Source organism: Strigops habroptila, chromosome 9 (assembly GCF_004027225.2).
Source record: "Strigops habroptila isolate Jane chromosome 9, bStrHab1.2.pri, whole genome shotgun sequence".
Classification (NCBI taxonomy): Eukaryota; Metazoa; Chordata; class Aves; order Psittaciformes; family Psittacidae; genus Strigops; species Strigops habroptila.
This window is the reverse complement of record NC_044285.2, coordinates 15,226,293-15,252,615: the sequence shown is the minus strand read 5'-3', so window position 1 is coordinate 15,252,615 and position 26,323 is coordinate 15,226,293. Positions and strand designations below refer to the sequence as shown.

At 37.6% G+C, this 26,323-nt stretch overlaps 1 protein-coding gene across 7 annotated transcripts in view; it reads right to left on the bottom strand.

The window, feature by feature from the left end:
• The window catches only part of RNF111 (ring finger protein 111), a 45,479-nt gene that overhangs the window by 11,973 nt on the left and 7,183 nt on the right, over nucleotides 1–26,323 (bottom strand). For 5 of the 7 annotated variants that reach the window (XM_030497691.2, XM_030497692.2, XM_030497690.1 and 2 more), the window contains 9 exons: nucleotides 21,843–22,738; nucleotides 14,446–14,572; nucleotides 10,473–10,636; nucleotides 7,159–7,377; nucleotides 5,990–6,309; nucleotides 4,883–5,138; nucleotides 3,745–4,096; nucleotides 1,630–1,755; nucleotides 726–852 (listed from right to left, as the gene is read on the bottom strand). In XM_030497691.2, coding sequence (XP_030353551.1) covers nucleotides 726–852; nucleotides 1,630–1,755; nucleotides 3,745–4,096; nucleotides 4,883–5,138; nucleotides 5,990–6,309; nucleotides 7,159–7,377; nucleotides 10,473–10,636; nucleotides 14,446–14,572; nucleotides 21,843–22,719 — 2,568 coding nt within the window. In that variant the 5' untranslated portion in view covers nucleotides 22,720–22,738. Of the gene's footprint in view, nucleotides 1–725; nucleotides 853–1,629; nucleotides 1,756–3,744; nucleotides 4,097–4,882; nucleotides 5,139–5,989; nucleotides 6,310–7,158; nucleotides 7,378–10,472; nucleotides 10,637–14,445; nucleotides 14,573–21,842; nucleotides 22,739–26,323 lie in introns of those variants that run through there. The other 2 variants (XM_030497686.1, XM_030497687.1) reach the window with 1 other exon arrangement.

The window sequence follows — 26,323 nt, the reverse complement described above, 5'->3', positions numbered from 1 at the left end:
CACACAGAAATACTGAACATACTTTTAAACTAAATTTGGGTCTTTGAGTTTTCATTAAACAAAATTAGGAATATTTTAAAGAAACCTACAAACATTCTTTGAAACATAATACTCTCTAAAAGTCAGTTATGCTGATTTTCCTTAGTTTTCTACTGTAGATTAAAAAAAGTTATGTGTAACATGGGACTAGTTTACCCTCACAATTCCTGCTGCTTAAATTATAATCTTTATCACACAGAATTAGATTGATGACCACCAAATATTATTTGAAAACACACAACTCTAGATGGAACTCCAGCTGTGCTGTATACACACTGTAACAAAGCATCAGTGCTAATCCTCATGCACTGGGTGGAAAATTGGTACCTTTAACAATCCAAAATACATTAAAGAAGAATCTAAACTTTAAAAATCAGATGCAGAGGGTCAATGCATTGCAATGCAAGTGACAATTTAACTTAAATGTGTTTCATTTTACAAGAGCTGAAGTTAGAAACGTTAGTGTCCTATAACATTTCCTCTTATTTGACAATGAGCCTGTTCTAGCTACCTCTCTGGGAGCACCACACAAACTCTGGAGTATTTTCTTCTTCAGATGAACCATTAACTTTTACAGCAATGTATACATGCCTAATTAAATGCAGTAAACCTTAAAGTAATTTTCCTGGCAAATAAAATAATTACGATGAGCAATGATTATCATTTTTCATATGCTATCGCCTTACCATTAGAGGAAGCGCCCCTATCTGCAAGTGATGAAGCCGAGGAGGTGCATGGTAGTGGGCCAAGTGAGGATGCAAGGGCCCTGGAGGGTAAGTAGCTGCAGTCACACCAGCTTCAATTCCCAGTTCCCTGTCATATGAACAAAAGTGGCATTACAGTAAAGGTAGATCTTGACTCCTAGATACCATTCCACTGCTTTGGAAAGCATACACTACAGCACAGCTACCACAACAGTTTTACATAAGGATTTTTTAAAAACTTGTTTAAACATTGCTAAAGAACCATCTTAATGTAACTAAAAGTTGTTTTTGAATCAACCGTGAAGATTTAGTATGATAAATCTGTAGAGAAAACTCCACATTTATCATGCCCAGAAATATAATCAGCATGGAGTCTCCTCTGTAGCTCTCACTGTGGGAACAGCAGCTGTCACACATGCACCTCTTCCCTTGTTAAAAACAAAGATATATTTGACCATAATAAATATATTGTGGAACTTAAATATAACCTTCATGAGTGGGCCTGATGCAATTTGAATAAGTTCAAAGACAAGAGAGAATTGTTTGTAACTCAAATCCAAAACTCTATTTCACAAAGAACATAAATGTGCTAATAGTGTTCAGCAATGCTTTACTTGCCTGTTTGAAAATCAATACTTGAAATAACTAGAGCCAGTAACACTTAATTCCATTTTAAAAGCAATGGATGAAACCCTCTAGAAGTAAATTTAGGATATTGAGTACTCAAAACAGTATTTCAAAGCCATTAATAGCCTCATCACATTTTAAACCCCAGATGCATGCAGCACTTTCTAAAATCACAGCCAGCATTATCAGCACTGTGATCAGCATATCATGGTCTGCTGACCCAAGTCCCCAAGAACTAAAACAGTAGTTGATTACTAACCAGGCAGATCTCTCTGGAGCTTGCCGAGGATGGGAAGACATTGTCTGAGGCACATGAATGTGATGCCCATGACCATAATTGGGATGCATTCTGTGAGGATGTGGAGGAGGCCGCTCATGAGCACGTCTGAACAACATAAAACAGCAAGTAAATTTCACGTACTTGTTAATATCAAGTAAGCAACATCCATGATCAAAACATTACTGACTGAATTACTGGAATGCATTTAAAATTAAAACCCCAAAACCAAAAAAAAACCCCAAACCCAAAACAACACTCCCCATACAGTACTTTAATTTCAACTTTAGATACAAGTTAGAAACTAATTATAGTACAGATCTCATATTCAAAGACACAGCCAGCTTCAGCTACTGTCATCTGCCCTTGGCAGACTTCACTACAGAAGGACTGACAAAGTGTTTAGTCCTAACCTCAAACTGCAGGTAGGAAAGCAAAGGCCACATGACAGTCATGTTGAGATTCAGAGTCATTCACAGCTACACTGCAGCTAATTTTCAATAAAACCATACCAGCAAAAGTAATGAGAGGAAAACTAATCAGAGGACAAATTTGCCTCATTGCTCAAGTAGTAAGAGTGCACAGTTTTTTCCATGCCAGCTGGTACAGAACTACAAGTTTGGGGAAAAAAAAAAAAAAAAAAAAAAAAAAATCTTCAAAGAACCTGCTGGCTGACTTCTGTTACTTTACCCACTTCCAGAAAGAACTGAATTGGTATTTTTCACTCCATTGCTTTGAATATAGAAAGTTTTCAGGGTTGGTTTTTTTTTTTTTTTGTTGGGTAGGTTGGTTGGTTGGTTTTTACGTCAACGTAGAAACTTGGATTGTGCCAGAAGCAGTACAATGTGTTCGGATTAAGTACCACCTTAAACTACCTGCCAAAGTACAACAGACATTTTGTAAATTTACCTGTCTAGAGAAATAAAAAGTTACTTAACAGCAGACTGTTCCAATCACTGTAAATTAACACTTCTCCAGAGAAATCTGTCAAGCTTGTATAAACTATGTTAGAAGTACTAGTTTTCTCCAGTGATAGAGACCAACATAGGAATAGACCGATCAGCAGAACCTACTCCTAGTCTCACCTTCCTTCAGTTTATCCTCTGTATAGATAATACAGAAAAACCTGGAAGAACATTTTAATAAAGAAAAAACCCACAGAACAACTTCCATAGTTCCATACAAATTTTATGTCACATAGAGCCATTTTGCCTAAAATGAGTCTAAAAGAAATAAATGTGAAATGATTCTATGAATGTAAAACTCCTAGGCTTTCTATCCCACAATGTTAGTCTAAAGTGGGTGATGAGATTTAAAATAAAGAGAGAATCTCTATGTTCTGCAAATGCAGTGCACCTTCACACACTGCCTTTTGCACATTTCACAGCTGATTCCAAGACCATAAGGAAGTTAGAGTTGTTGTACCCACACAAGACATGACAGCGAGTAGGGGACTGGTTTCTGTTCATATAAATGTCATGAATCTAGTATAGCAACAATGGCATCTCTTAAACAGTAACACCAAAACTACATCTCAACATTGGTCACATTCTCATACAGATACTATTCAGTCTTTCTTCTAAAGACATAAAGGCATAATAAAGCTAGGTAAGTATCTAAGGTCAATCTGAATTAAATCTGGTAGACAGTCTCTTATGATAAATTGTTCATTTTGTTTTAAAATGTTCAAAATGTTTATATAAATCAGTTATACAAAAAGAATCTTAGCAACATAAACAAGGCAAAACAATGTCAAGGAACACATCTGAAAGGAACTCGTGATGTACTTTCCAGCTTGAAAGTAATTCCTGCCTGTTATCTGGAGGATGAGTAATAGACAAGGGAAACATAAGCTTCCCTTGTCTTCCATGTCCATTCATGCCTTACCTGGAGACATTATTCAGAGATGTAAGGAACAGGTTCAGTCTTAATGCTCACATGACTCTGGTGGTATGTAACGACACCTCTTACCATGGTTTCATACTAATAGCTCCTAACCATGCAATTAACAGTTTGAGATTCACATGCAACATTTTACAAACCTGAGGGAAATGAATTATATGTTTAGATATTGCTCTGAGTACATTTGTGACATACGTTGGGTGTTGCATCATTCTTCTTCTCTGGACCTCCATCCTCTGGATCACCTCATGAGGATGTAGCCTCTGTGGTGGAGGTGCTGTTGCAGGGATGTGATGGGATATAGGCTGGTGTGTTGCAGGAAGATGCTGTGGTATTGGAGCAGCTGCACTGGCTAAAGGATGAGTTGGTGGTGGAGGTGGAACAGGATGAGAAGATGCATGAGAGGAGATTGAAGGATGGAAAGGATGCACTGGATGAGGGATAACATAATCTACTTGAGGTGGAGGTTGTGGCTGTGGTGGAGGATTTCCATGAGAGTGAGGACATGCAGAAGCTTGATGGTGAAGAGGTCTGGTCAAAGAAGCATCTGCAATGAAAACATCAGGTGGTTTTAATGTGGTCAGTTGCAGGTTATAACAAATTTATTTTAAAAAACTATCTTTACACAAATGCTTCAATATTATTACACCAGTGTAAACAGTGGTAATATGGGAATATGTGCTTATGCAATTTTTAAATAAAGTAATGACAGCAATATACCCTACAAGAAACCCTCACTTTCTGCAGGCACAAGTATTACACTTGCCAGCATTGGTAAAAAGAAAATAATGCTAATAATTAAAAAAACCCCAAACAAACAACAAAACCCCTGTGTGATGCATGCTGGAAAAGGTATATATGGGGAGAAATTTTACTTCAAGTTTTTTGTTTGTTTCCAATACCCACCCTTCCCACTGTTCTGTAGAGACATAAAATCAAACAAAGAAAACACAAACAAATTAGCTGACTTTCTGAGCTTGCTCAAGCAGAACTCACTGGGGGGATGGGCTGGGGTAGGGACCAAGGAAAAGGAAATAAAGAGGCATTGCTAAAATACAAAGGAGATGAAAAATATTTTCATAGTAAATACAGTTGTTGAAGTCTGAATGTTATTAAGGTCACTCCGAAGAAAATACTTTAACTTCACCTTGATCCCATTCACATTCTCTACACAAGCTGAACTGTTTAAATACATTTCTTAATATATGTTTTGCTAGGAGAGTTCCAAGATCAAAGCAAGCAGATAGTAAAGAGTTTTCACAGGCTGTCAGGAAGCTGTTTTCATGTTTGCCTGGATCCCCCCCCCACATACCCAGTACTTATCAGTACTTACAAGGAGAATGCATATAATGCCGACAGGAAGAGAGCGATGCCTGAGGAGGAGGCTGAGGCTGTGGCTGCGCAACCATACTTGATCCATATCCATCTATTGTTATTGATTGGCTTGGACCAGCACTAGCCTGGTGCCCATAAATTGCAGTTCGAGATGAAGAACCAGGACAGCAGGGGTCAAAAGCAGATGTTCCATGAAAAGCACCACTACCATGACTTCTTATAGCGCTGCTGCTTAAGTCTACTGGCAATGCCTGCTGTGTAAACAAACAATCTTTTTTCAAGCAATTCTTCAGACATTGAAACAGTAACCTTCAAACATAATGTGAGTAAAAAAACCCCAAAACAATCACAAGCAACTGGGATCCAGATTTTTAAGTTTTAAGGCTCAACTCTGGAACATTCTTTAACTATAGATAACATTTCTTACTCCTAAGCTCTTGAATCTGGTGAGAGAGACCAAATTCATTACACCACACTATGTAAAACAAACCAACCCCAAAGCCCCATGATAGGTAAATCAGTGAGTACGTGGCAGCTATATACATTAAAATATTAGGATGCAAAACCCCCAGTCTCCAGTGTTTTCAGTTGTGCTAATGTATTACACTTAAAACAGAAACCAGATTGATAGTTCTGCATGTTATAAATTAAGTTAGCAGAGTACTGTTCTTAATAATAACGGTCTTGGTTTAGAGCTATGGTTTTAGTTACTTAAGTCTTAAAAAACAGTGGTTTTAGAAGAGCAACTCTTTTACACCTTTTATAAACAGAACATTAGACTTGGTTTTTTTCTTCTCTTAAAGCAGCTGAATCATTTGCATTGCAAAACTGCTATGATCAGCAGAGTATATTTCAAGGTATTTATGTTTGGTTTGCTTAAACACCCACTATCATCTTACAGTCATCAAGAGGATGTCAGCTGTCAGTGATTACTTGTTGGATTATGACTGTAAAATTTCAGGTTTTGTGTGTCCATATATTATAGCTCAAATGTTCTTTTAGTTCCCTTCTATAATGCCTGCTACAGAACAAATATCCTATTTCATTCTCTCATAAACGTAACAACTTGAAATTGCCAAGGGAGAGTCACAAGAATTAAACATGCCTGGTCATGGTAACTGGTGCCAGAACTGCTGCTCGCTCCACAAGGTGCAGGCACTGGAGGTGGCCTTTCAACAGGGCAGCTGGAGTCACTGAATGAAGGAGATAGTGGAACAGCTGGATGAGGGTTGTGGTGGTGGTGGTGGTGATGTTGAAAGTGGTGGCCATGCTGCTGAAAGCAGCTTGTATGTGGGTGCCCCAATGCATGATGAGTCTGTGAAGGTCCTCCGCAAGGAGAATGCTGAGGGCAGCACGATGGTAACCTTGGCATGGCTGGAGGGCCAGTTTCCAGTGTCGTATTAGATGCAGTTCTTCTGATATCATCTTGAAGATAAAGAAAGTTTGATATCAAAATGAAAGAAATTAGTAAAGCCGATCACTGTAAAACTGCGTCTTAAATAGAAAATAATATTGTACTTCATGATTAAATAATTGACTGAAAAACAGATCTAGACTAAACCAAACAAACTGGATACAAAAAAGAAGATTAAGCCATGCCTGCCAAATGGTTCAGGTGGATGTACTCATGGGAACCACTAGTGGACGTGAACTGACATTTGCCTTATTCCACTTATTTAAGCCACATTATCAGCAGGGAAAGGAGGAAAGATTGTCCCTGTGGTTAGTGTGCAGGGACCTCAAATTCTTCTGCAGATGTGGTCAGCTCAGATTTTCTGTACCTCACCTGACTTGCAGATAGGGGCAGAGCACCCATGTTTCACATATGTTATGAATGCTATGCATATACAGCATATAAAGGTCAGTATCTATACAGGTCTGTATAAATGTGCTTCCAGTGAGGTAATATACAGGGAGGTTCAAGGAATGCACATATATCCTTCACTTCCTTACAATACACATTACAAAACACCCCTGTAACACATTGTAATGGAAGACTTAATTCCCTGTGAACTACATTCTAACTCCTCAGAAAGCAAGGATGTGGTTCACTGGGTATAACCAAATAATTTCCATAGGCAAAAGCATAAGGAACCAGCATAACTTCCTTTATCTTTGGGGAGAAATCAGATTCCTGTCCTCTCAACTTATTACTGTTATGTTCAGTAGCTGAAGTTCACATGCTATTTAATCTAGAAAATGACCATTAACCTCCTTTACCTCTTTTGTACCAGGAGGCAACACAACAGTTTAGAAAGTTCTCATATTCTGTACCTCCAGGTGAACTGCCAGCAGTGCCGCCACTGGGAAGACTAGCAGTTGTCTCTGGTGTTGCAGAGGGCTGGATGTTGGAGACGTCTGGAGATGAATCAGAGGTCTGCTGAGATGAATCAGAGGTCTGCTCTGAGGTAGACCTACTAGAACTGTTACTGGTAGAAGAACTCGTGACCTGCGGCTCCACTCTAGCTGGTGTGGTTGGCACAACTGTCGGCTCTAGCAAAGTAAAAAAAGCTTTCATGTTATTTAAGCTTTAAAAGTAGCTGGTTTGGTTTGGTTGATTTTCTTTTGGTTTTTAGTTGGTTGGTTTTGGTGTGGTTTTTGGGTTGGTTTGGGTTTTGTTTGTTTTGTTTTATTATTGTTGCTGGTTTTTTATTATTTTACAAGAAATTCTCAATTCTGGTCTTGCCAGATGCTAAGAAAGTTGGAACACAAAAACCTGACAGCTACAAAATACAAAAGTTAATTCTGTTTCACTTGTTTGTGGAAAACACAGGTTTTTGGGGTTTTGTTTGGGTTTGTTTGTTTTTTTTTTTTAATTAAAAAAAAAAAAAAAAACCTCAAATTTTAAGGATTAATAGAAAATCAATTCCCAACCAAATCTGACATACCAAGTTTTACTTACTGAGTAAAATATTACTAGAAAGGAAATTAAATTACTTTGGTACTTTAACGCATTTGCTGAAATCTTTTATAAATCCACAGACAAATTACTCTTTGATTATTACCATTATCATTTTTTTTCAATGCCTACAAAGCACAGAAAGACTTTTAGATAACTAACCAAGAGCAGCATAATACCATCTAAACTAGCAGTGCCACTTTACAAACTTCAATCATTCCAGATGCAGAGTACCAAAGGCTAGAATCAAGATACACTTGGTTTCTAGGCTCAGTTAAAAGCAGATTCATTAAATCAGTATTTGAAACATCTGTTGAAAGTACATACATGTTCATTTTGCATATTGTAAAGGTAATAGTTGAGAATATATTTAATATACATGGAAATAAACCAAACACTTCATAAATCTTGTTCTCTACTACACAATTGTAAACAGGTTAAAATTTAAAAGGATACTTGGTAGCAAAATTCAAATCTAGTCTTTAAAAAGTCTGCCTTTGATGGCAAGTTTGATATTTATCTCTGATTACTGAACAACGCAATGACATGATTAGGAATATGAGAGACCATAAAAGGGAATATCATCAGAAACAGCTCAGGTTTGCTTTGTTAGTAAAAATGTCTGTATGGATATGAGGAGAAAAAAAAAAAAGGCATCAAGACACTTCAAATACTTCTTTTACACAAAGTCTCAAAATAAAATATGACTAGTTTTCAAGATTTCTCTCTACATGTTGTAGGTATATTCAGCAACTCAAAGGAATAAACATTTCTCCCTTCTTGCAAGTCTTTAAACTCATTACATTAAAAAACCATGACCCGTTACCTACATTTAAAATCCTATGGATTTTATTGTGGCATTCAAATATACCGAATTTGAATTTTGGGAGAAATGTATTAATGTTAAAATTCAGGAAAAAACCCAGCATGTATATAGGACACCTATAGCCTAACATTGCCACGTGATCACACAGTGGCTCGAGACTGGATGCTAATACGTTCTGAAAGCAATCCTGCAGTCAAACAGTTCTCAATTCTAACAGCCCCAATCACCCTGCTAGCCTGTTACTGTGTGGACTCACCATCGGCAATACAGACAGTTCTGTCCCATCTTAAATACACACATTACAAAAGTAAAAAGCCTATTCAGCAATAGCCTTTTCAAAAATAATTTGATTCCTGAATTTAAGACTAAATTCAATAATTTGAAGTGTTTAAAGAGTAAAATTAAAGCAATAGATGGCCTCTATTCTGCTCTTGTGAGGCCCCATTTGCAGTACTGTGTGCAGTTCTGGTGTCCTCAACATAAGAAGGACATGGAGCTGTTGGAGCAAGTCCAGAGGAGCCCATGAGGATGATCAGGGGCTGGAGCAGCTCCTGTATGAAGACAGGCTGAGAAAGTTGGGGCTGTTCAGCCTGGAGAAGAGAAGGCTGCTTGGAGACCTCATAGCAGCCTTCCAGTATCTGAAGGGGGCCTACAAGGATGCTGGAGAGGGACTCTCCATCAGGGACTGTAGTGACAGGACAAGGAGTAGTGGGTTCAAACTTAAACAGCGGAAGTTCAAGTTAGAGGGAAAAGTTCTCTACTGTGAGGGAGGTTGCCCAAAGAAGTGGTGAATGCTCCATCCCTGCCAGTGTTCAAGGCCAGGCTGGACAGAGCTTTGGGTGACATGGTCTAGTGTGAGGTGTCCCTGCCCATGGCGGGGGGTTGGAACTGGATGATCTTAAGGTCCTTTCCAACCCAAACCATTCTATAATTCCCCTTCATCGATAGAGTTACAATACTTCACAGTAAATCTATAAAGAAAAGAATCTGTAAATCAGAAACAAAACATCAGAAAACAAAAACCAATTACAAACTCTTCCAACTCTCCAACTCACCCCAAAAATCAAGACAACTTGAAGAATAAGATATTGCAAGATACTAGCTTGCAATATACTCAGGGATGGAAGCACAACAGGACAAAACTTCTGTTAAAAATTAAAAGTAACATGAACCCAAGAAATCCCCCAAACCACCACCAATAACAAAAAATAAAACTGCAAAACATTACAAGAGCTTTAGTTTTTCCTTCTAAACTTCTGTCAATACATGGAAGTTGCTCTTATGACTTTCAGCAGAAAGATCTATTAAATGCCAGCAGATTCTAATGTTAGGAAACAATTACAGGTTGCAGCTTCAGAAACCTAACAAACTTCATTTGTTTGGGGTTATTGGTTTGTTTTCTGGCTTGTTTGGTTTTTGTTTTGTTGGGATTTTTTGGTTTTGGGTTTTTTTTTTTTCCTTTTTAAAAATAATTTTTACTCCAAAGCCTGCAAGAACAGTGACTATTCCAAAGCACAGGGAGCAATAGATTTTACTTCTACAGTGTTGTATTGAAGTGCATTTTATAAAAGAAGTAGTTCCAAGCTGTTCTGTAATGTCAGCCTTCAGACACACACCACACACACTCAGGTCAGTTTTGGAAGAAAAATTACATCTAGTAGACCCACTGGGAATGGATAAACTTTTAATTTTAAAAGCAAAGCCATAAGAGGATTTTCTGACAGGCCTGGAAATTGGTTTGTTTAGAATCAAGATATTTTCATAGAATGGTGTGTTGTAACCAATGCAATTAACTTCTCTCCCCTTACATTGATCGTCCTGCTTCTGAAAAAGGAAGAGATTTCTCAGATCAATGCAACTTACCATCTTCATCTACTGTAAGGTCCACTACTTCTGCTGCATTCTGTCTCAGCGGCTGTATGACTGTGGAGATCCTACTGCGGTTCCGCTGTTCTTGAGGTCGTGCAGCATGAGAACCAGAGTTTTGGCCCCAGTGTGATCTTGCATGTCCAAGTGTTGAACGAGACCTTAAAACAAGTTAATGCCTTAAGTACTGACCTAATTTTTGCCATTATTAATTTTTCTCCTCAGTGTTTGAGAAGATTTGTACTATTTTTTAATTATTATTTAGTATTGTTATTACTAGAAAAGCGTTTTGTTGTGTTGGAATACCCCATTGCTCCGCATTCACTACATGTGTACTTACAAACATTATTGCAGCCTTTACCAGATAACATAATGGCAAATATCCAACAGGTAGAGTTTAAATGTCTTTAAACCATGTTCCTGTGAAATACATACAGGAAACTTATCAAACATTCACTGTGAAACTCTACAACCACAGTAGGGCAGCAGTTATATCTGATGTCATGTTTTAACTTTGTTAATAGTAAATGAAGAGTCTCCAAATCCTACGCTATTCCTATGCAGTCTGAAACAGCAGATTTATGAATGCTGGCAGAATTGTAAAGACAGTGAACATTTGTAAACATTAAGTTCTTCTGCATTTTAACTTGTGACAGAATATTTTCAGAAGGTAATTTCTGTATTTTAAATTTCAAAAATGTCCTAAAAGTGCAAAATCTCTGGACTTTTCCCTCTTGAATATTAGGTTTCTCCTCTCCTCAAAGACCAAGCACAACTTCATGTAACACTTAAATGATGAGATGTGGTTTGAGGAGAGAAAAATCCGAAGCCTGTAACCTATGCCTAAGGACAGGGATGGTTTTATCTCTGCAGCATAACACTTAGCACCTCTTCTATTCAATTCAGCCATACAAACCCAAGCACTCAAATCAGTGATGCTTTGGAATTTAAGTTAAGAGGATACTGTCTGTAATTAAGAAAAGAATATTTTTACAGCATAGTATTTACCAGTTTGCTGTTAAAAACCTCTGACTCTCCGGTATTTACATAAATCAAGTGTCTCTTATTTTCCAGTTCAGAAAAAACAATGTACTCAGACTTCAGAAATTCAGAAGAGGAAAATGTGAAGAAAAGGGAATGACTTCACTACAAACAAACCAAACCCACTGCACATATCACCATGGAGCTCAGTCTACATTTCTCTTCTGCCTGTACTCCCTTTAACCCATCTGTGTAACTCACTAACAAAGATCAGCATATTTTCCTGTAATGCAAAAAGCATGCTTGCTACAGTCTTCTCCACTGGCTTGCACTTCCACTCCATTTCAGTAATCACTGTACTTTAAAGACTGGGTTGGTTTAAAAATTTTCTTTCAAGTCTGGGTTCGGATAATATCCAAATTGATTTGTTTGTGCTTTGTGTGTGTCCTACTAACACTCCAGAATGAAATTTACCTCTCTGATCACCTCTTTGGTGACCCAAGGTGCACTCTGGTAATACAAGGAGAGGTTAAGGTCTCACCTCCTACTTCATCTTCCCTTCCCCTGCAGTTAACTAAGATAGAAGATGCCATTTCTATGTTCTTTATCTATCCTGCCCACAACACATTGATAAAAGTGAAAGACTATCTTATGTACACTAACATGTTCCTGGTTCTACATCACAACAGATGCTTTGCCTCAACACTTCCAACACAAAACTGTTTTTGTTTTTGTTTCTAGCTTTTTGAAGTCTAAACACAAATTTTGAGTTTCTAAGAGATCCATGGGCTGTGTTGTCTGGAGAATGCTGGCTTCCTTCCTTGTTTCTTCAAGTAGTTTTGTTCCATCCCACAAAAAAAATTGATATGACTAAAAGGAGGATTCAGGAAGAGACGGATTAAAACACCTCATGAATTTTCTTTCCTTCTTTCTGATCTTTAAGTACTAAAATGCCCAATAAGCTTGTACGCATGCTCAACCATCAGCTGACATTCAGGTACATTCATACAAACCCCCCCCCGCCCGTATTCAAGTGAGTCAATTCCTTTCAAACTAAGTTTCACCTGTAAATTGTAAAATTTCCTGCATAAGAAATACCCTATGCACAAAGTATGAATGACTAGTTCAGAAGTTTCTGACATTTCAGGCTCAAGATTTGAATTTAAGACTCTTCCTCCTCATAGCAAGCTTCCTGGAGTTGTTCTCTATCTGTATTAAACAAGCAAACAAAACCAACCAAAACTAAACACACAGAATCATTACTTTTTCCAATACAAAATAAAACTTAGTAATTTCTCTGATCTTCTCAAAAAGTTTTCAGCTGAACATTTTCAGTGATGTCTTTTTGCAACAGTTGAGAGCAAGCATAGTAAAAGAGCAAAACCTAATTCAACCATTGTTACAATTTTAAAAGAGATACATAATCAAATGCCTTTGAGAAATCTGCATGTTAGAAGGTCTAACAAACCAAACAGGCCAGAAATTTAAATTCACCAGAAAGTTCCCTTGGTTCAGTCTCCTTCTCACTTCAGGCACCAGGCCAAGACAAGACTAACATCAATTAAAAGAGGGAGGCCTGCTGCTCCTGTTTTGGCTGTAGCATTGCAGAAGGTAAGGTAAGAAAGTAGTAATTTATTTTTTTTTTTCCAAGTCCTTTATGGCTAATGCATAAAATACTCTCATTGGTGCTAGGAAGAGAGAAAGCTGTTTATTTTTTAAAAGCATCTTATTTGTCTTTAATGGGATTTGAATTCATGTTCTATAAGCACATGACTTTCATCTAGCGTGATTTTTTTTCCTGTTAAAGCTTTACATGCAAGTTGCAAGAGGCTAAAGCATTAACCTGATGTAGCTCAAGTCTTTCCAAGCATACATATTGTTCTCAATAAATACATTTATGTGGATAAATCAACTATTTCTAGAAACATGTTTCTAATCACCTCAAAACAGAGCATCTGTTGATTCTGCAGCTGTTTTCTTTTACACAGAAGGAAATAAAGAAATATTGTTGAAGAAATTAATCTTTAAGACATTGATTTCTCTTATCTCTCCCCACTTCTTCTTTGCTATAGATTGAAGATGTACATTTTTGTGAGTATGACGTCCTTTGTATGCTGGAGTTTAACAAACAATTTAGTTCCAAGTGTTCATGAAATCTGCATTATTCACACATTTGTCTTCAACATAAAATTGGTTTATTCAATGTGATATTTATTGCAATATGTGATTCTTGCAGGAAAACTTGTCTGTTATTTTGAATTTAAAATTGCATCAGCGAAAGCACTGTCTGACAACAAACAGACGGAATATTTTCCTAATTTACTGCCTATTGTTCCCTTGTCACTATTTTATAATTAAAAAAAAAAAAAATGTAGAATCATTCTTCATATTCTACAATTTTGTCTTCATGTTCACAAATCTGGAAACATACACAATAGGCAGGCATCTCCAACAGTCCCACACATATGGCAATTTCACGTTTTCTCCAAGGAACTCCACTTCAGCATATTCCTCAAAAATTAACAAATATGGAACAGAACTTCCACAGAGGCATGAAAGAACAGGAAAGCATACACAGCAGAAGCTTCAAAAGAGTAGGATGCTTTCCTGAGAAATGCTCAACTAATCCCTAGTCAACTCAGCCTACATTTGCTCACTCTAGGAGCTGTACAGTGGTACAGCTTTGCTTCCCCAAAATTCTGCCCACTGGTCACACTAACTGCAACCACCTCAACAATTCTCAATTAGCTGAATTGTCAAGCTTTGGTAAAGCTGTGGTTTGGGGCTTGGAGTTTTGGAGGTTTTATTGGTTGGTTGGTTTTTGTTTGATTGGTTTTGTTTGGTTGGTTTTTTAAATAAAAAACTGCATGCTATGCATCCTGGTTAGAATTTCTATGACACTGCCTCAGGCGCTTTTAATGACACAGAGCCTTGTGACAAACTTGGAGTCAAGCAAAATTGCATTAATACAAAGAGATGCAAATCTCACCTGTAGCTTTCACCAACTGTGACAATCTCCACTTCACTATCAGTTGAGGTAACATTTATTTCTTCATTAGCAGTAACCTGGGGAGTGGAGGATGCTTCAATCACCACAACATCTTCATCAATACTTCCTGATGAGGAAACAGGAAGAAGTAAGTTTGTATATTTCATCTATCTCAGGAGCTGTCATTACAAGAGACTGTTTTTTTTCACTAGACTTAAAATGCATGTAGGTAGAGAACTTCATTGTGTATGTCAAAACATTAAGTGTAACTGTCAACTACACGACCTAATTATTAAAAGGTATCAATTCTGCTGGAAATGTTGAAGTAAAAGAAACAGAGGCAGAAGATGGGGTGGTGGTGGGAGGAGTAGGGGTGTAGATATACAAGCTTACATTCTACTGTGTACTGGAAGCAATTACAGTGAATTTTATTAGATTTAACACCAACAAAATTCAGTCACCTAATATAAAAACAAAATAAGCATTCAAACTAGCAAAACAGTGGTGGTTTGTTATGATTAATAACTTTATTTTTTTTAATGGTTTTTGTAGGTATTAAAGTCTCAAAACTAAACAGCAGCAATAGGAGAAAATGCTATGCACCAACTAATATGTGTTAATTTATTTCTACAACAAAATGAAAACCACAAATCCATTGGTGTTTATAAACGTCTTTACACTTTCAGTGGCATTCACAATCATGGATTAGAGGAAGTTAAAATGAAACTATCAATGGTAAAAAAAACCACCACCAAAACCCCACAAAAATCAATTTAGAGACAAGTTTTGATAGGAAACAAGTTCCACTTCAGGAAGAATGACTAAAGTTCCAGCCCGATACTCAGATGCATGGAAACACTTCTCTACAGCTGTAATACTGACAGTGACAAGTTTGAGCTCCCTCGAATACTTAAATTGAGCTATGGATTATTCTCTATAGTAACAGCACGGGGCCAAAAGAACCTACTAAGTAAATGAGCTAGATTCCTTGAAGAAATCTGCAAATTTCAAAATAGTAGTTTGCTATTTCTAAGCTAAGCACTTCAAGCATTTGCTCTCATTCAAGTCAATACTTAGATCCTGTATGGATTGAATGTTCTCAGCTGCTCTACCCCATGGCAAGTCAGAGCAGATTATTTCTTCTTCTCCCTCCACCGACATTTTTGTGTTTTGAAAAAAAAAAAAAAAAAAAACGCTGCACTCCTTATTTTCCAATGGCCTTTATCTGTTCCTGGTCATATTGATCCCAGAGAGACTGGTGCCTGAAGACAGAAAGAGCAATGCTTCCAAATACGGGTACTCACCAAATTCTCACAATTGGAAGTTATACATGACAAAATTAATTCTCAGAACTTGAAAATTTTGGGAAAAATTGAAAACATCAGTATCTAACAAACACAGCCAAATGCTAAAATTTAAAATACAGAGAGGACAAAATGTATTGTTTAACTAGTTTAAATATTACATGTAAGATAGTGAAAGTATTTTACAATACACAATTTCAAATGAGACAGACTGACCAAGCCATAAGTGAAAACAGAAGAGATTTAAAATAAGCAGTCACATTCCAGTCATAGAGATGGCTTATTTTGAGTTACAAGCTTTCACTGGATCAAGCAAGGACCTGCTGATGTCTACAGCCTCTCTGCCAGTTGCAGCAAGCACAACTATGCAGTCAGAGTAGAAAGTCCAGGTTACAAACTTTAACTGAAACTTCTCACACCACCCAGCATCCACAACAGTGTTACAGATGTCAGAGAGCGCTTCCTTGTCTATACATTGCTCATGGACAGCTGTCAGCAAGTGCACCTAATGCTTTTTTTCACTTGCTGGTACTTTGTACCTCATAGTAATTCAGCTTAAAACAGGTAACATTTTATGAATAAATATCCTGCTAGTGTTAACAAGAATTCCTTTCTTCAACTTTCCAACTTCTTGAATTAGGTGTGAGCAGTATGCCCTGCTCCCAAGCCCTGGTAATACAGTTAGCATAGCTAATGCTGTTCTGAGGCAAGCAGCCACCCTGTGACTGAGCAGGTCACATTCATTCTGTTTCCCCCCATTCTCAGGCTCTGAAGGTCCTGAGAACCAAGCAGACAAACCAAACATATTTCTTCTTCCCCTCCCTAACAGCCTCAGGATTCCTGGGCGACAGGACGAGTACTCCCCTCCTTGTTGTCCTTGGAGGTCCCAGGCACCCGGCCAACCAGGTGGTGTTGATGACTGTCACAGAGCAGGAAAGCATAACAGCACACAGAGCACTGTCTATAAAATCACCAGTTACAAATCTTAAGCGGGAACATGGACCAGAACTGCTGCTGGACAGTGAGAACTGTGACCCCCAGTGGCCAGGGACACCCCCACCATTGGCTGCTTCCTGTGAGGACCGACTCACGCATTCTTTTATATGATTTTTGAGTCTACATTATGATTGTTACATCAATACAGCAAAACACATTAAAATTTGACCTGATCTGCAGATGGTCCAGGTGATTAGAAATTATGTGTTATAAACTCTGTATTACACTACTTATAGATTGTACTATATTGATTCTGCTTGTAGAAATGTTGTGCCACTCTAAGAATAAATTCTGTGCTATACTGATCATAATATCCTGCCAAGAAAATAATTCTTTAATTGTGACTTTGATTTAGAGCTGTCACCATTCTGACAAGGATCCCTAAAAAAACCTGCGGGTCCCTTACCATTGGGTCACACTTGTTAGAAGATGAAAATTTTTCTGTACCTGAGACTTATTTGGAATACACTTTCAATAGCAGCTGTCCATGATGGGAGAAATTTCCAAAACCATACAAATTGCTTGGGAGTCTGCACCCTGGTGGAAAAGAGAGTCAACAGAATTGTCTGACTGTGAGCCATGCTAATACGGGCTAATCCTAAACTCTGACTGTTCTTAACCAAGCACATAAATCTTAGTTCTATCAGCGATGCTACAGCAAGCCAATTCTAGAAGTAGCATCCTTAAAGCACAGAAAGCTGCATCAGCTACAGGGAAGTGCTGAAGTGAATTCCACGCTAACTTCTATTACGGTAGCTATTTAAAGCTCCAATTCACAGCAGCTAGATATAGCAACGGTGGTTAATGTCGACTGCTCACAAAGCCAGGTGCTTCTTTCCTCACCACTTTCCAGTTCTTCCCCAAGCCCTCTCTATGAAAAGGCATGATAAAAAGGATCTGTATTCACTTCCTTGTCCGGTAATACTGTTGTGATAAAAGCTCTGAATTATGAGCTGCATCTGTCACTTGTGAGAAAAGCAGTGAATATGCTGTAGTTTTAGGAGGGATTAAATAACTGAAAAACAATAAACTCTACCAACAGGCAACCCATTTCTACTGGATACATGTTTATCTCCAACCTGCTAAAATAATCTCAACATGAAGTGGTGGTATATGTTTAATATTTTTACCAGCCTCTGGCTTTTAAAATATTGGATGTCTACATTCAACATTTCTGGGAGTCGGACAACAAATACATTAGAGGAATCAAGAGGAGGGTACTGAATAAACTCAGTCTTATCATTCTAAGCCACTCTGAACAAAAATTGGAGCAGCTTCTCAACAGCACTATATTTTAAAGGAAAAGGAAAGGCCTGTCTAGCACTAGCTGCTCAAAAATATCAAACATGTCAGACCCTGAAGGGATTTTAAGTGCTATTAGGTGAACAATTTATGACAATGCAAAATGCTACCCAGCTTTTTTTTAAACAACACTTTCTCATTTCCTGGGCTTCAGCTTCACTGTCAAATCAGAGCATGTGAGGCTAAAAACTTGTTCCAATTTTAGCTTTGGCTAGATTTCACTCCACAGACTGGCTGCCTCCAAATGGCACCCCCAGTCCTTTAAATCCAAGCTGAAAATCAAATACCTGTACAACCATGTCAGAAAATATACATTGCAACATTACAGAGATCCAATTACATGAAAAGTTGAAATTTTGCCACCTTTGACAAGGGAAGTCAAAAGAGGATTCTGTCTATAGGTGTGTATACAGGTCCTCCAAGGGTTGGAGAAACGTTTCTGAGCTACCTAAAACAAACACAAAATCAAAATGTGCATTTCACAACAAAAATGTTGCTGCTTGCAGTCATTTTAACTGTCAGACCAGTAGTTCAATTAAAACCAACTGATCAACATTCAGACTAGCATGTCCCTGAAAGCACTTGCACCTTCAACTGTATTGTTAAACTACACATAATTGTTCTTACATCGTCCTCATGCCCTCAACTCTCCTCCATCTCCTCAATAGGTTGACCTGGTCATCCCAGATTTAATGATGACAACTGCCTTTTATGGCAAACAGTTAATTCCCAGGTGTCGGGATTTTGTACTTCAATACTCTCCTGCTCCCAAAGCACAGAGTTCCACCTTTCCTGATAGAAAAAGAAAAGGAGGAAAAACCCTATATAGTGTTGTTTGGAGCTTTTTTTTTTTTGGTAAAGGTTTTCTAAAAGGATTTGTTGAAAAAAACCACATCAAACAAAAAACACAAAACCACCAAACAAAAATCCTGATCCACACATGTCTTAATTTTTCAAAAATAGCCAAGTTAATAACTCTAACTACAAGAACTAACCTACTAAACACTTATTTGGTTAGAAAGATCTGTTACTGTCATTTCTTGTGGTAATCAGAAAGAAACATTATCCAGCACAGTATACACTAATTCTTTAAATGCACTGTAACTTTAGATAATCCTCAACACGCAAAGAAATACTTTGTGACATACCCTTAATACAAATTGCTGTTAAGTAGGCTACAAGACTAATCACATCTCTTTGATGCCTGCTTATTAAAAATTCAGTTATTACCATATCTTTTTGCATTTTCTTTTCTGATTATTATTATTCTCCTCCTTTCTTAAGTCTGTCCTCTAGTACCTTTACATATATGCTGCTGGCCTTATATACTTAGCAGAAGCTCTTTGTCCTTCAGTATGACTTCAGCAGACACATATGTAACCTTCACATGCCCATCTAGAGCAAAAAATTCTTCCCTAACATTACCAGGCCAGAGCAGCATTACTAGCAATACAATCCTTTGTTCCTATAGAAGCACCATCCTGCTTGCTCGCTATACAGACAAGTTGCATAGCTATTTTTCCGGCTGGCCCCATTTCTGTCCCAATTAACTCAGTAACTAGAAATGCCTTATATAACAGCAGAAGGCTACAGAAAGCGCTAATCACACTTTCATTTTACTAAAAATAGGTCGCTTTTATACAGGAAGTCTGCTCAACTTCCCATTTTATCTGCAATGTAAATAAAATGCTCAAAACCTTCCCATCAATACATATTTCCACTGGAAAAAGAAACAATACAGCATTCACATACTCTAAGCCAAAATTACTTCTCAGCTCACTGCAAGTGTTAGTCCTGAAGTACAGCCAGCATAATACACATTCTTTGAGGCATACCCTATTGCAGTTACAACTGATGTCAGTGTTTTAATCTAAAATTAACTGGTGCAGCGCTAATCATTTTTTCATTCATGACATGAGAATAAACGTTTCATAAATGAATTAAGCATGTTTTTCAAGTAGTATAAAAACTAAGTCACTGGACAATGCACTTTTCCATGTAATTACATGAAACAAAGTGCAAGTTCCAGTCTTCCTACCATCAAAATAACACTGAATTAGCAGAAGTTCCCTGAACAGCTTGAATATTTACTATTACATAAATTTTTTAGAGACCTCTCTCCAAAAAGAATCTTTTGAAATGCCTATGGAAAGCCTCACTAATGGAAATACTTCAAGGGAAATAAAAGCACAGAAATTAAGTGAATTTGTGTTAGAACAGGTAGTAGTTTTTAACAGTTCAAATAAACTAAACAATTTGACAATTCTCTCTTTAAATACATTTATCATGGTTAGAAATAGATGATCACCTAAGAAGCTATAACTTATATTTTCTCATCTCTATATATCAGTGTCATCATTGCATGGTGCTTTGTGTGGAGATTTGTTAATGGTCCTGCATCATTTCAGAGTTACATGAAACTCAATCCTCTCAAAAAATCAGAGCAAATTATTAACTTGGGAACAGAAATGTTAACACAGTAGTTTCCCAAATTGGTTTTTAATACGAATGTATGCATACCCCCACACCTTAAGTATTTACAAATCATACCCTTCAATATGCTTGAACATGCATGCCAAATGTAACTTTTTAGGCTTAAAATAATTACATTTCTCTCCAGTCAAATATGCACAAAGATAATTAAGGCTGTGCAATAATTCTGTTTCAGAATTATTTATGCAGACAAATTATTTATTGCAAACAAAAAAAGAAGCCTGTCCTTGTATTTCGCATAATTTTTTCTAGAGGAATGATCAGCACAGTCTGAGATACGGTTTCGCTTTGTAAAAGATATCTGTCATTAGGCGAAACTCATGGCTGTGCAGGTTAACGCTATGCTGTGTTCTATGCATCTACTTTAACATGCTCTCTAAAAAGCTGAAATGATAAAGAGAAAGCACAATTACAACATTGTGAATATTATAGGTCCCATTGTGAATATTATAGAACTCCAGAAAGGGCTGCCTTTCGCTTGGCAAATTAAAGATGAAAAAGGTCCAAGAAAATTGGTAAATGGAAAAAAAAAAAAACCAACAACCAACCACACACACACAAAACCCCCACAACAAAATCCAATCAAAAACCCCAAACATTCCCCCCCCCAATAAAAAACCATAGCCCACTCCAAACATTCAAGTATGCTCTTGTATACTGTTAAGACATACCAGAGAAACCCTATGTAAATCAACTGCAAGATTACTGCATTGAGTTTATCGAGGTAAAACATTTGATGTGTATTCAATACTTTACTTTTCACAACTTCAGACCTTAGAATTTTCTACAATACTAGAGCTACCTTCAACTGAATCCTCTTTCAGGCTCTTATCACAATGACCAATTCCTTCCCTCTCCCTCCCAATTTTTTTTTAAGTTGTCAAGTGCAGTTAATTAGGTATTAGCAGATATTTCCACATTCTGAAACCAGAGAGAACTGTTATCCCCACAGTCAGTTAACAAAGCTACTCCAGCTCAAATTTTTAATACAACTCAACAGCTAAAATAAAAAAAGGAGCAACTCCACAGTATGTGACTAATCAGGTTGAGCAACCTTCCAGTACAGTGTTTAGAAACCATTAACTTTACCTATTAAAGATTCTAGCTTTGTTGTAATTTTACTGGAAGTTCTGAATGTTCTTTTCCCATAAGAATTTATGTTCAGATTACTTACAGTAAGTCTATTTGTAACAGAACTTGTATAAACACACAAGAACGACTGCTCCAAACCACTTACAAACAAAGCATATTGTACATGAGGAATGCTCATTAATCAAAAGTACCTCAGGAATTTAGCTTTACCTGAAGGAACAGCTGTACTGTTCTGGTGGTTTTCACCAGGCGACACAAATAAGTCTTCCTCCCCTTCGGTAGATGAACTGGAAGAAGAATCACTAGTAATATCATTCTCACTGGAACTGCTAGAACTGGGCAGTAATGCATACTTCCTCCGAGCTAACACTTCCCGCTTTTTCCTCTGCATTAAAATTCGTTCTTTTTGGTTCTGTGTCCTCTGCGATGAGCTTGTTTTCACAAATCTCTTCCTATATGGAAGTCTTCTTAAAGAACTGCTGTGAAAACAGGGCCTTTTCATTAATAGCCCAGGTACAGAGTCTGCCTCAGTCCGAGGCCATTTTTGTGACCTTGCACTGTGAGTTCTACTCGTAGCATTCAACACTGCCTGAGGGTGTCTTACAGGAGCATCTTTTTCTTCATCAGATGTTACTGTGTCAGAGTCTCCAAAATGTAGGCTAGATGAAGGTGAAGAGATACAGTCACTAAAAGAAGAATCATTGTCTTCACTCTGTGTTTCTAGATGCTGTCTTAATCCTATGATTTCTTGGTTTTCCTTGTTAGGACAATTTTGAGTATACGAAGGACCAGCCTGCTGGCTCTTGCGTTTTTTTCGCACCACAACATTTTTGTCTTGGTCTGTACGGTTGCCATTCATGTCCTTTTGCTTTTGAGAATCACCACATAAGTGAGAGAACTCATTCCCTACTTTACTGGCAATCATCTCAACTTCCGCAGGGAAGCTTTTGGCTGCCCCAGTAGGCTCAGGGTTCAAGAGGATCCCCTTCAGACTCTCCTGTCTCTTTGGTGCATCAGAAGGAACTTCACTCTTCATATCCGCTTTTAGAGTATAGAGTATATTACATTCAGGAGTCCATTTAGACATGGAAAGTTTAAAGAAAGGCCTAGAAATAAAAATAGATATGCATCAAGAAAAAGAAGCATCAGATTTTGATAGCAAAACCGAACTAAAAGTCATTCACTGCTAAGACTAACTCCCTAGTGGGAAAAGCAAAACGGCAGTAACTGAAGTACAACCGTTTCATAACATTAAGAATGCTGCTTGACAATGTAATTTTGAAATAAAACAGAACTCTTATAACTCGCATTGAAGGGAAAGTTCTTACAGCCAGTGAAAACATCGTAATTTTCACAGAGAAAATGTATACTGCCTGCAAAACGTATGGACAATGTCTGTTTTACAGGCTGTCGCTTACAGAAGTTATGTAACTTTCAGCTAAATATCCATGAACTAAACTGCATGCTTAAATAGGGCCTACATCTCCCTCCATTGCTGCACATATATGGATAGTAAATACCTTGAACACAACACATGGTACAGTATGGCGACAACTGAGCTATAAAAATCAGTTATTTAGAATTCATGGTTCTTTTCTGACATGAAAAGGAATAGAACGGGAGAGATTTTGAACCTTATTATTTTGGGGTAAAGTAATAGAAATCCATTTATCACCTAGAATTTCTTTTAAAAAATACCACACAAGAATAGTGTTATGTACAGAGCTATTTTCAGTCCATGTAATTTTAACTCTATCCTGCAACAGAAACTGAGCATATCACATGTTCCCTTCATAGTTGCTATCAGGCAAGTTCCTCTCCCTGTCAAAATATTAGGCTGTCAACATACAGCAGTGCAACATTAGCCTCAAAGACTGTTTCAAAGAAAAACTTTTGTACTGGCAGACTAGCGAGAGACACAGGCAACAACAAGCACTGTAAGATATTCACCTTCAATCTACTTCATCTGGCATCTCTGCCGTCTGTTTAAATTCCTCAAAGGAAGCAATAAAAGAAGTTGGTTCCCACTGTGATAAACCACTGAAGTACTCTTTCCTGTAACCAATATCACTTTTTTTGTGCCTCAGATGAATAAGGTTATAGAACACATCTGACACTTGTACTACTTAAGCAGTCACGCGTTCCCTCTTTCCTCCCTCCCTCACCACTTGTTTGAAGGAACATCTCCTGTGCTCTTCTAGAAGAGATGTTTATGCACTGAACCAGAATGTAGAGCTGACCCACCTGAAAGATCAGATTAGACACCAATGCAATTCATCATGTAAGCATTCAAACAGCTACAACTAGCTTACAGCAGCTTGTGCTGAACTACCAGAACACTGCTCAAGAAAAATATACACAAGTCTACCTAATGTGGAAATGAGGCTCCTTACAAAGCACAGCTGGAAGATGCATGAAGCCACAAAAAAAGTCTAAGCTAGCCACAGCAAGATCTATGGCAGGTTAAGTAGCATTGCCTTCTCAGGTCCATAATCTCCTGCCTGTACCTCCAAATTCTGCAAAATGCTAACATATTCTTCTATCTGGTGCTAATATTTCAAGTTCTTTGTTTATTTTGTCATAGAATGAATCAATACAAGATTGAGACTTCTGAACAGAGTCAAATCAGCATTTCTTATATTGTTTCACAAACTGGTGCTTTCAGGAGCAGCTGTGAGCTAGTTGTTCCTAATAGACCTTGAAGAATGACTTATCTTAGCTTGTAACAGGTGTAAACTGATGCATTATCTCAGACAGCCTGTGTTCTCTTCACAGCCATATGCAGCTAATCCAATTCTTCAAGCGATGTAATCAGGAATTCAAATTTTGCACAAGGCATATATGCTGCAATACTAACATCTAAAGAAGCATAAATTCACTGGATGTTTCTGGAGATCCAAGAATCCTGTGGATCATAGATTCACAGAATAGTTAGGGTTGGAAAGGACCTTAAGATCATCTAGTTCCAACCCCCCTGCCATGGGCAGGGACACGATCCATTTGAATGATCTCACTAGAAATTCTACAAACATTTGTAACAGTTACTGTTAAATGTGAGGTCTATACCCTGTGGTAACTAAGAAAGTGGTGCTGTTTTCTACTGGAACTACAGCAGATGTTTTGCATCAGTAAGTCAAAAGCTAACCACGTACATGTTGGACTAAACCTCCTTTTGTCAGTATATACAACAGAACAGGTTCGTTCTTTCACCTCACCAAAGTAGGAAATATTTCTTATTTTCAAGTGTTAAATGGAAGATTTGCATAGTGGACTACATATATATTTAATTTCAATAAGTTTTAGTAGAATGCACTATATAAGGCTACCCTCTTCTCTAAGACTGAAAAAAAGCAGTTGCAAAATTGGAAAAAAACTTAGATTAAAGAGTGTAAGACATCTACATGGTAAACAAGCCTCCATTAAAGCTGTGAAATTCTATCTACCCTTCTCTGCTCCTGACAGCTCCCAAGGAAAATACCAGCTCTCCCGTGCACCTCTCTGGGCACGTACTTACTCTCAGATACACGCACCATCTTTCTCTGGTAAAATTAAGTTCGAGACTTCCATTTTATACGATTTCTAACAAGCACTGCTTGTTCTCTGTGTGTCGTAAGCACACAGAGAACAAGCAGTACATGGCCTTTTCCTCATCCTCACAAGGTCACCTTTAAGGCAGTACTTCTGTTCTGCTACTTACACACCACTGTTTTACAGAAATGCAACACTTAGTCTAGTCAACCTATTCCACAGTCCAAAAGCAAGCCAGCCCCTCCCGCAGTAACACCATATTTCACCTCAAGTTTTAGAAAAACCACAAAATCTTTCAACTGGGGGGGGAAGTGAATTTATTCAGAGAGCTTATTCTCTTCAAACAGTCATAACTTATCATATACTACCAAGTCCAGCCTATACACAGCAGTTTCTTGTCCTTTTAACATGATAAATTAAGGGGCCAATTTTATTTAATTCTAAATTTTTTTTTAAGAAAGAAAAATCTGACCATTTTCTCATGAAGTGAGCACAATCAGGGGCTCATTTACAAAGGATTCAGTTCTACCCACTGGAGTGCCCACGCACACACACACTCCCTTTTATTGTTAAACTCTGGTGTGGAAATCTCCATCAGTATGAGAGTTCTGCATTCTGAATGTGATTATCTTTGTATAAACGCTGTTTACTTTAGCACAGAGGCAACTGTGCTGAAATACAGTTATCTAAGTTACAGCAAAAAAATTAAAGCAAGAAAGTTTAACACTTTGAGAAATTCAAACTACTGTAAGATGACAAAACACCTAAACCACCACACAGTGAAAACTAGTGCACTTGAAACACTATTTGCTAGCTTAGCTTTATTCCAACAAGCAGCCTAGATATAATAGCCAGTTAACTGAGATTCAAATGTTTTGTACATCTGCACAGTTACAAACATGGAAAAAGTCTGCAGTAACTCAACTGAGTAATCGAGAACTCTTCATTTTTGCTAACCAATACAGAGCCTGAAGGACTGCTAACTCACCCGAGAGCTGCTGGCTTCCAGTTACAAATTACACAACAACTTAAATGTGAGTACATTTTTGAAGTGAAGGGTACCAATCAACAATGGCAAATAATCCATTCCTTCCTATTTAGAAATGATATCACAAACCTTTGAACAAAATATTTGACCAAAACAGACAGAAGCAGGAAGAAGA